The sequence below is a fragment of the Dermacentor variabilis genome, chromosome 6, assembly GCF_050947875.1.
Source record: "Dermacentor variabilis isolate Ectoservices chromosome 6, ASM5094787v1, whole genome shotgun sequence".
NCBI lineage: Eukaryota > Metazoa > Arthropoda > Arachnida > Ixodida > Ixodidae > Dermacentor > Dermacentor variabilis.
The window spans coordinates 6541222-6552111 of NC_134573.1; the positions used below are offsets into that span (position 1 = coordinate 6541222).

Sequence of the window (10890 nt, forward strand, 5' to 3'; positions counted from 1 at the left end):
TCCTCAACGGACACAAGAAGGTGTGACGGGTAACCATCCCTATTAAGCCGGTCAACCTGCCGACGAAAACTTTGTTCCATTGCGTGGATGCACGATTTTTTGAGCGCATTTGTTAGACAAAGGTTTGCAATTGCTCTCTTCACTAGTTTTGAACGCGCTGATTCGTATGGCAGTGGCGCCTTGTCGCCTCTGGGTTCATAAAAACTTAATTTCTTAAAACTGAAAAACTTATTTAAGCCGTAAAAACTTAATTTCTATTAACCAGAATAAAACTAAATTAGTATGTTTTCACGATCCGCTGAAATCTATTCCTGTCATCACTCCACTGTTTCTTCATTCTCCTCTGTGTAACAATTGCTCTTGCTCTCCTATTCCATACCTCTCAAGTGTCAATTATCTCGGTGTTCATTTCGATTCTAACATGTCCTGGAACACTCACTTGGCTAACGTTTGTGAAAGGCTGCGCAAAATAGCCTGCCTACTGCATTCTATTAAAGCACTATGCCCAATTTACGTAAGGAAAACAATAGCACATGCATTAGCGTACAGTGTGCTGAGATATGGAATCTGTTCTTTTTATTTTTGTTCAGTGTTTTGGCGCAATAAAGTTGATTCTTTACTAAAATTCATAATTCGGGCGGTGATGTATGGTGTGCACAATACTAACAATTCCAGTCTTTTTTCATGCTCGCACATGCCCTCGTTCAGGCTGTTATTCAAAGAAACGGTAATCCTTTTGTATATATGGAACAATGAGTTCTGCCTCCCGTATGTCCCCGCCAGAGCATTACGTACACGCGACCGCTTTACCTTACCAAGAGTACGGACAAGATATGGCAAACGTGTCCGTGCCTTCTATGTACCTGATGTGTTAAATGACCTGCAAGATAAAGTTTTATTTTCCAGCACACGGAAAGAAGTTAAATCTTATATTTTTTATTTGTATGTGTAATTTGGTTTCTTTCCTTTCTTTCTTTCTTTCTTTCTTTAGTTTTATTTTGAGTCTTGTACATAATTGATTTACTGTGCCGCTCCCTGGCTTGCTCCATTCTGCCGAGCGCTGCCCCACAAGCCCATTGTTGGCTTGGGCAGGCTCGTATTTGTATGTCATTTTCGAAATAAATAAATAATTTGTATATATATATATATATAGGCCCAGCAGACCTTTCCTTTGGAGAGCTCGAGTCTGAGATCAAGGAATCTGAAAGACCCTTGCGTGGGGACCTCGTGGGTAACAGCAAGCGGCTGAAGCACACGACTAAAGCATGTTAGTGCCTTCGAAACTGCGTCATCTGAATTCGTGCCAGAGCCATCACATACAACCAAGTAATCGTCAACATACCGAAAGACTCCCCGGACGTTTGTTCTGGTTAGGGCGTTCTGAAGTAATCTATCTTTCTGGGCAAGAAACAAATCGCTAAGTGCTAGCGCAATACATGACCCTATACAGGCGCCGCGTTTCTGGAGGTACACATTCGCTTCCCACGTAACATAAGTGGACTTCAAGTATACAGAAAGGAGTTCCAGGAACCCACCAGTTGAAACCCCGGAGGCGTTCTGAAAAGCGACAGCACCGTGTGCATCTATACATTCTTCCACGTACTCCAAAATTTCATGTTGGGGGATCGAATAATATAAATCTTTAACGTCTACAGAGCATGCTGCAAAATCAGTGCTAGAATTGTCTTTTAAAAACCTTATTACATCGTCTGAGGATTTCACCTGGAAAGGATCGTCAACAGTTAGTAGTTTTAGTTTTTCTTGCAAAAACAGGGCAATCGTTTTCTGCCAAGGGCCCTTCTCAAATACTGTAACCCGCAGGGGCCACTCAGGTTTATGCGTTTTTACAGTGGAAAACATGTCAAGGGATCATTTTTTGCTAGTTTCGATGCTACTCACAAGGCGGTCGAGCTTGAGATTTCCGCATAGCTCCTTTGCAGCTGACTTTGCTTTCCGCAGAACAGACATTTCATGACTGTTAAAAACAGAACTTATGGCCTCTAACGCCGTATATTGGTAGACGTCTTTCGGCATCACAGCGAAGCCCCCCTCCTTGTCAGAAGTAAGCAACGAGAGGAAATGTTCTTTCAAATAGGTCACCACTTGTCGCACAGGTAGGCTTTCGTGCCCATTTTGCAACGGGCGACCACGTCGACTCCGTCGGACAGGCACCTGGCACCTTCAGATACTGGCCCTGCGCGTGCAACTCGTCGCACCATTGCCAGTAGTTCCGGTGTAGAAGTTCTCTGCTCGACGGCAAATTTCGGTCCATGACGTAGAACCTCTGACGAGATCCTGACGAGATCTCACTCGATCCTGGAGGTTCTATGCCATGGACCGAAATGTGCCGTCTAGCCGAGAACTTCTACACCGGAACTACTGGCAATGGTGCGACGAGTTGCACGCACAGGGCCAGAGTCTGAAAGTGCCAGGTGCCTGTCCGACGGAGTCGGCGTGGTGGCCCGTTGCAAAATGGGCACGAAGAGCCTACCTGCGCGACAAGTGGTGACGTATTTGAAAGAACATTCCCTCTCGTTGCTTACTTCGGACAAGGAGGGGGGCTTCGCTGTGATGCCGAAAGACATCTACCAATATAAGGCGATAGAGGCCATAAGTTCTGTTTTTAACAGTCATGAAAAATCTGTTCTGCGGAAAGCAAAGTCAGCTGCAAAGAAGCTATGCGGAAATCTCAAGCTCGACCGCCTTGTGCGTAGCATCGAAACTAGCAAAAAATCATCCCTTGACATGTTTTTCACTGTAAAAACGCATAAACCTGAGTGGCCCCTGCGGGTTATAGTATCTGAGAAGGGCACTTGGCAGAAAACGATTGCCCTGTTTTTGCAAGAAAAACTACTAACTGTTGACGATCCTTTCCAGGTGAAATCCTCAGACGATGTAATAAGGTTTTTAAAAGACAATTCTAGCACTGATTTTGCAACATGCTCTGTAGACGTTAAAGATTTATATTATTCAATCCCCCAACATGAAATTTTGGAGTGCGTGGAAGAATGTATAGATGCACACGGTGCTGTCGCTTTTCAGAACGCCTCCGGGGTTTCAACTGGTGGGTTCCTGGAACTCCTTTCTGTATACTTGAAGTCCACTTATGTTACGTGGGAAGCGAATGTGTACCTGCAGAAACGCGGCGCCTGTATAGGGTCATGTATTGCGCTAGCACTTAGCGATTTGTTTCTTGCCCAGAAAGATAGATTACTTCAGAACGCCCTAACCAGAACAAACGTCCGGGGAGTCTTTCGGTATGTTGACGATTACTTGGTTCTATGTGATGGCTCTGGCACGAATTCAGATGACGCAGTTTCGGAGGCACTAACATGCGCTTCAGTCATGCGCTTCAGCCGCTTGCTGTTACCCACGAGGTGCCCACGCAAGAGACTTTGAGATTCCTTGATCTCAGACTCGAGCTCTCCAAAGGAAAGGTCTGCTGGGCCTATGAACCTAGACGCGACAAGGCGCCACTGCCATACGAATCAGCGCATTCAAAACTAGTGAAGAGAGCAATTGCAAACCTTTGTCTAACAAATGCGCTCAAAAAATCGTGCATCCACGCAATGGAACAAAGTTTTCGTCGGCAGGTTGACCGGCTTAATAGGGATGGTTACCCGTAACACCTTCTTGTGTCCGTTGCGGAAAAAATGAGCAAGAACCTAAAACACGAGCGTGCCCATGGCGAGCCAGGTGGCGAGAAGCCAAAAATGAAAGAAAAACGACGGACGGTGGCCCTGCCATACGTGCTCAACTTATCTCACCGCTTGAAAAAGATTGGGCGCAAAGCTGGAGTTAATGTAGTGCTTACTGCCCCGAAAAAACTAAAAAGCCTCTGCCGACGCGTCAATGCTGAACAGCCGATAAACCAGGAAGGGTGCACGATTAGTCACCAGAATCGTTTTGTGGAGTGCACAGAAGCGGTGGTGTATTCAATACCTCTGAAATGTGGAAAAAGGTATATAGGGCAAACTTCTAGATGCACAAATGCAAGACTAAAGGGACACAAAGTTAGCGTCGAGCGGGCTAACAGGAATCTGGGCATACATATCAGGGATTGCCCCTCAAAAGATTGCGCCGCAGAATTTAGACGCTGTAAAGTGCTGAAAAAACACAATGACCAGCTGGTCCGGGAGATAATTGAGGCAGCCGAGATTACCAGACTTCGGGACCAATGCATTAGCACGCCGTCCTTGTTACTAACAAAAAAAGAACTTGAGCTTTTGCACGTGGAACCGCTATCTTGAGTGCATAAAAGAAAAAAGTGCTTGTTTCACTTGATGTGGAATCACGTGACTGCGACACGTGTGGATAATGGTTAAGAAGCCGTGTTTCTTTCGGAATAAACGTTGTTGAAAGTCAGCGCTTGTGGTGTCTTCTTGTCTCGTCTCTTGTCTACATTTTGCGCTGTTACTAGCAGGAAAACACTACTATCGCTCTTAAACTTCATGTTTCCGGCTGGCAACATTCTGTGCGCCTGGAAAGAAGCAATCACAATTCTTCTGCTAAAAGGGGGCAAGGACCGGTCCTGGATCAATAGTTCTGACATAGCTCCACAGCTCTGACAAGTTCCCTTTGCAACCTATTTCAGAAAGTGACTAAACGGCAGCTGCTTCTTTGTCTTGAATCCATAAAATAAAGATCTCTTCCAGTACGGTTTATTAGAAGGTAGTTCCACAACAGATCACCTTGGCCGCATCTAGACTAATCTCCGTGATGCCTTTGGACATGATAAATTTGTCTTATTAGTTGTTTTAGATATAGAGGTGGCGTACGACACAAGTTGGTGTTTTGGAATTCTCCTTGGCTGGCTGGCTGGAGTTCGAGGCAACTTGCTGAACGCGACTCAGAGTTAGCTCTCTTATTGCGCGTTCAGCTCTCAGCTCTTCTAGAGCCCTGTGGAGGCCGTAATACTTGCTGTTACGGCCGTAACATGATTAGTATGATTCCGTAGTAGTATGATTCCGTATGATACCGTAGTATGATTCTATGCTGTCCACTGTGAATACTTATCAAACCGAAGTGTCTCAGCTACGGGCTCAAGTGGAGTCACTTTCCGGTACAGTCGCCCGTCAGGCTGAAATTCTAGACCAAGCAACGATGCAAATAAATGAACTTGATCAATATGGCAGACGTTGCAATTTCGAAATCCATGGTCTCCCTTTGAAACCTGGTGAAGACTTGAAGTCCTTCATGTGCAACTTAGCTGGACAACTGCGCCTAAGTAACTTCCAGGAAGATGAAATTTGCAGGTTACACCGTTTGCCGACCGCGAACGAATTTAGCTCTAGCCCTCCTATCCTTGTGCAAGTACAGAACGCTTCAGTGAAAGAAAAATGGTTTCGTGCTCGGAAGTGTCTCTCTGATCTTGCTCAGCCGGAGAAGTTTCCTCGTCTGTTCTTCAACGAAAACTTGACGCGGTTGAACCGGGAGCTCTTCCAGTTGGCCCTCTCCAAAGGAAAGGAAAATGGATATAAGTTCGTGTGGACGAGAAACGGAAAGGTTCTGGCGAGAAAATCTGAGGGTGCACCTTTCATTCGAGTTGAAAAATTCTCGGATTTGGATAGGATTGCCTAGACATGGCTGGCATAGAGAGTATAAAATGCACTGACTTTGCGGATGTAAATAGTTTTTTTTCTGCTGCCTCCACCAGCAGTTTCAAAGTTGCGCATGTGAGCATTCGCAGCCTTCGGAAACATTGGAATCAGTTTTATGCCATCATTTCATCATCTCGTCTAACGTTCGATGCTTTTGTACACACTGAAACTAATATTCCTTCCGAGAGCATTCCACAGTATTCTATGCCGGGTTTCCAAGCCTTCTCGTACACGCGTCCAAGCAGAAAAGGAGGAGGCATCGCAGTTTTTATAAGTAACAGATGGGCAGCTTCACGGTTAACTTTTCCCTTTTTCCAAGCTGAAGTGATATCGCTGCGCTTGAGCACACCTGTTTTTTCGGTGATCCTGTTATCGGTGTACCGACCTCCTAGTTTTAATGCGCGACTTTTCTTATCCGAACTCGATTCCACATTGTCAACCCTATCGCTCGAAGAGCACGTGTGTATCATAGGTGATATCAATATTGACCTTTTGCGTCCTACTATAGGCTTGGTCGCGGATTACCTCGATAGCCTTTCCAAATGGGGCTTGGAATGCGTCATTTATCAAGCGACTCGTGAGGAATTTTTGGCTGGTAAGCTCGCTGTGTCCTGCATTGATCACGTTATCCTACGCGCTCAAAATCTAGCCATAAAATCCGCTATTGTAGAAATTAAACTTGCTGACCATTATTTCGTTTGCGCCGCAATGAGTTATCTAGATACTGCGACAGCACCCACAGGTTCCAAAAGACTAATTTCAGTGCTTGATCCGAAAATATTTGGTAATCTAGTGGCTCAATATGACTGGAAATCTCTTTTAGCAATAGAGTCTCCTGTGGCCATATATGATAAACTCGTAGAAGTGTTCAAAAACTTAAAAGAAAGTGCTACCCGAGCAATACATATCAAACAACGTAACGTGGATAATAAGTGGATGTCGTCTGACATACTCGCTGCAATAAAAGAAAAAGACTTACTGTGGGCCCAATGCAAGCGTGCCCCGAATTGTGCAGACCTACGGGCCCAATTTAAGCAGCTCAGAAATAAAGTTACTGCCATGATCCGCTCAGCAAAGCGAATACATTTTCGAGACAAATTTAAAGCCGCTAGTTACAGTAGTAAGAAAACATGGTCGTTAATTAACAGCTTTAGAGGCACTCATACGCGAGCTGGTATAATGAATCATTTTCCTTCCAGTTTATCCAGTGGCAGACAGCATATTTCTGATGAGTTTAATAATCATTTCTCTCGTGTAATGAGAAACACAGACTTACAGGTAGATTTGTGCACTTTGCGTCACAGCATTAGTGAATCGGCATATCTGCCTTCAATTTCTCAGGAAGAGCTAAGATCGAATATATTCAATTTAAAATGTAAGAAATCTCCTGGAATTGACGGCATTTCCATTAATGAGTTGCGCAGAACATATCACTACATCCAAGAAGTTTTGCTAGCACTACTTAATTGCACAATCTCAAGTGGTGAAATTCCTGTGAAACTGAAAACAGCAAAAGTTATACCACTTTATAAATGCGGCGCGCGTAATAAAATTGAAACTTATCGCCCCATTTCAATTCTGCCTTCTATCGCTCCAAATACTTGAAAAACACTTATTGTTAACCATGACAAGCTTTCTGGACGCCCACAGGATTTTGTCGCCCAGTCAGTATGGTTTCCGACCCGGCAAAAGCACTCAAACACTTCTGGAAGATTTAACCGATCAGTTGAATATAGCTTTCGATAATAATAAAGTTGCTTGTGCGCTCCTTCTTGATTGTAGCAAGGCTTTCGACAGTGTTCATCATGGTCTGCTGTTAAATAAGCTTTTCTTGTTAGGATTTCGGGGTGCTTTCTGGTCGTTGTTAGCAAATTTCCTTCGTGGTAGGCGTCAGGTCGTCTGAGTTCGGCAAGTTCATAGTGCATTCTCCAATATTAATGCTGGAGTTCCGCAGGGATCTATACTCAGCCCGTTATTATTTCATATTTTTGTAACTGACCTCTCTAGTGTGATACCCGTTTCTCTTTATCAATACGCCGACGATACGATGATCGTAACTACTGCCCACAGCAAGTATGAGGCGATTGCTTCTTTACAGTCTGCTGCCGCAAAAGCTATGGATTGGTTTCGAAACAACCTAATTACTATAAATGTATCTAAGACGCAATTAATCTGCTTCCATAATCCTTTAAGGAAGGTAGCCCTTGACTATCCTCTTGTTTTGCGTTCTTCAGATTGTTCAGCTTGTTCGTGTAGACCATTACAGTACTCATCTGTTGTAAAATATCTTGGTTTATATCTTGACAGCGACCTTTCTTGGAACAGCCACCTTGCTTACGTTTGTAAAAACTTCGCGCCGTATCCTGTCTACTGTACAATATAAGATACTACATGCCCTTATCAGTAAGGAAAACTATAACACATGCTTTAGGCTACAGTCTACTCCGTTATGGCATAACAATTTACGGGCACTGTGCTGCCCGCTGGCACAACCGTATACACGCAATACTGCACTCCCTCTTAAAATACATATCTTATGATCTGAACGTGAATGCTGACACAGACCGTTTCAAAGTACTTTCGATGCCGAATTTCACCGATCTTTTAATGCAAACGGTTGTTTTAAAACACTTCTGGTCCAGTCAATTCCTAGTTCTGTACACAGCTTCCCGATGCTTAAGGCCCAGGGACCCCTTTTGGAGGCCACGTTGTTCCACAAGGTACGGCACTAGAGCTCGGGCCCATTATGTGCCGACCTACTTCAATAAATTACCGCACAGCACCTTCTGCGCAAAAACGAAATATAAGTTAAAGAGACTGCTAAGGCGTATCTGTTCGTAAAGGCGTACTTGTTCCGTTTATTTACCGATATTGCTTGTGTTCGTGCATGTGACTATGCAATTCCTTTGCACCATGACGGTCAGTCTGGTATATGGTTATGCACAATCTCATGGTAATTTTTGTTTACACGCATTGCTGTACTTCTGTGTTCCATTATCCTCAATGTAATTTCCTTTCATAGACAATGTATAAATTCTAATAACCTTTCTTTTTGTGTTCTATACTTGAGTTCGCTGCTTAAAGTGGTATATCCATGTACCGTGTATGGTTTTGCTGCCTGCCAGGCGCTGCCGCTCAAGGCTTCAAAGGCTTTGGCAGGCCTGTATGAATGTACTGTTTTGATCATTGGCAATAAAGGTATTATTATTATTATTATTATTATTATTATTATTATTATTATTATTATTATTATTATTATTATTATTATTATTATTATTATTATTATTATTATTATTACACAGTTTATTATATTTCTTCATAGTGGGAACATTGAAGTTCCTACCTCACAGCATGAGTCGTATTCATTATTTTGATGCTTATATATTATACGCAGTTTACAGCGACCCGTTTTAGGCCTCTTCGCAGCCACATTTCATCTACATTTGCAACTTATTTGATCATTTGCAGCATAATACATGGACAATTCAGCATTACATGTCATGGTGCTGTTTGGCCATAGCTGGCCGTCGCTCCATTAAACACCGCGCACCAAGCTTGTGGCGGTGCGCAATGTCGCATTGCTTTTTTGGCACTGAAGCCAGTTGCGTTGCGACGCAAAATTTGGACAGCTGTTCTCGTGCCAACATGACAGCCCTTACACAACTATCACATTTTCATTGTGATATTTCCAGCAAACTTTATTTTACTGGAGCGTAACATCTAACAAAAGCCTACAAAGAAATTTCTTGCAGTGGTGGCTCTTTGTAAAAAACAAGACTAGTTTACTGTCGCAATTCGCGTCTTTATACTGCCAGACTTTTGGATACATTTGCCCCGCTGTGCGCGCCTGAAACATAATTAGCCAAGTGTACATGTGTTTACAGTCGGCTACCAGTGGTTGCGTTATTTTGCGAAGCAGTCTAGCGCATTTGGAGGCTTCAGTGAAGCTTGTGTATAGCCTGCACTCAGTAAATATCAGAGAAGAAAGTTCGGGCCTTACACGAGAAAACACAGCATCCCGTCATCAAGTCCGACAATCTGGGCAGTTACACAAGTGTTATAGACTAGGAAGGCGGTTTTTAGCTAGTATGTCTATGAAACGCTTTTTGTTCGTCCTTATATATTGTGTTGATGTCCGCCTTGATGAATGGATTCTGCGTAAACGGAGCTCCAACGCTTCACTTAGTTGCTCTAGGGTGAGACTTGTTCTTTATTGATATTTCTTCGCAGGTTTCGAGGATGCTCAGATAGTCGTGAGCCATATGAACGCCACATCGCCGCTCACAACTGCAGTCGATGGCAGGGTCATCTTTCTGAAGTTGCCGACCGGCCAGACCTCTGCTTCGGATGGGCGCTCTGCCCCGGCTCTTGCCTCCCACATAGCTTGCCTACTGCTCTTTGTGTTTTTTACATGTTCCATGACCTTTAGCGCAATATGAACAAACAAAGATTGTTCGACTTTTCACTTGCAGCGCTCACAGGGCACGCTCAATGTGCTTGAAGCAGGCAATCGCTAAATATCACAGCGGACAGAGCACATACCAATTTGTATTGTAAATTCCTATACAATTTCATACTGAAGCCTGTATAATATTGCTTACGTCGTAGCTACCAGAGCCCTAGCGAGCGCATGCACATTGCGCCCTGGCAATTAGCGGGAAGCATGCCTGGCGCTCATTAAGACAATTACGTACTCCTTGTAATGAAAAGTTTGACTGCATTATTCCACCGCAAAGAAATAAAAATGTGATTTTTCGTAAGCAATGGCTTTTGTTCATCTGTTCATCTTCGTAGCTTTTGTTTATCTGTTCATCTTCGTAGAAATGGCATCCAAGTCCAGAAATCCGCGACACCGGCCGCTGCTGCAAAGCCAATCCGGAGGCAATGTGATCGGCGTAACTCTACGGGAAGAATTTTTTGAAAATTGATTGTTGAGCAATGCTTCATTTTTCGTAAATTACACTTTAGGATCTTTTTTCAGACAACGGTCTCAAGCTATATGTCGCCTTTAGTTTAATTCCGCTGGCTGAATTTTTTCCCTGGGACACTTTTGTAAACACAGATTGAAAAACATGGGTGATTCATAAGATGCTGATTACAGCACATTTAGAACTATTCCGCTAATTGCGCTCTAGTAGCGTACACTCTAAGGCTCCCTCAACGCGTAGGATCAGTTTGGTTTTATTCCGCTGGCAAAATTTTTTCTTGAGACGCTTTTGTTCGGCATCATGCTACAATTAAAGCAGCACTGCAGTGGCAAAAAATTCGTCCGTTGGGAACGGCTCCTCGG

The 10890-nt window shown here is 43.7% G+C and overlaps 1 protein-coding gene and 1 pseudogene across 3 annotated transcripts in view; both read left to right on the top strand.

Annotated features, from left to right (window-relative positions):
- Positions 1 to 10360, top strand: part of LOC142584592 (protein 5NUC-like) — a 761070-nt gene extending 750710 nt beyond the window's left edge. For all 3 annotated transcript variants that reach the window (XM_075694708.1, XM_075694710.1, XM_075694709.1), the window contains one exon: positions 9831 to 10360. In XM_075694708.1, the coding sequence (XP_075550823.1) occupies positions 9831 to 10039 (209 nt within the window). In that variant the 3' untranslated portion in view covers positions 10040 to 10360. The remainder of the gene's footprint in view (positions 1 to 9830) is intronic.
- On the top strand, positions 2386 to 3626 carry LOC142584484 (uncharacterized; annotated as a pseudogene).
- Positions 10361 to 10890: the final 530 nt, after the last annotated feature.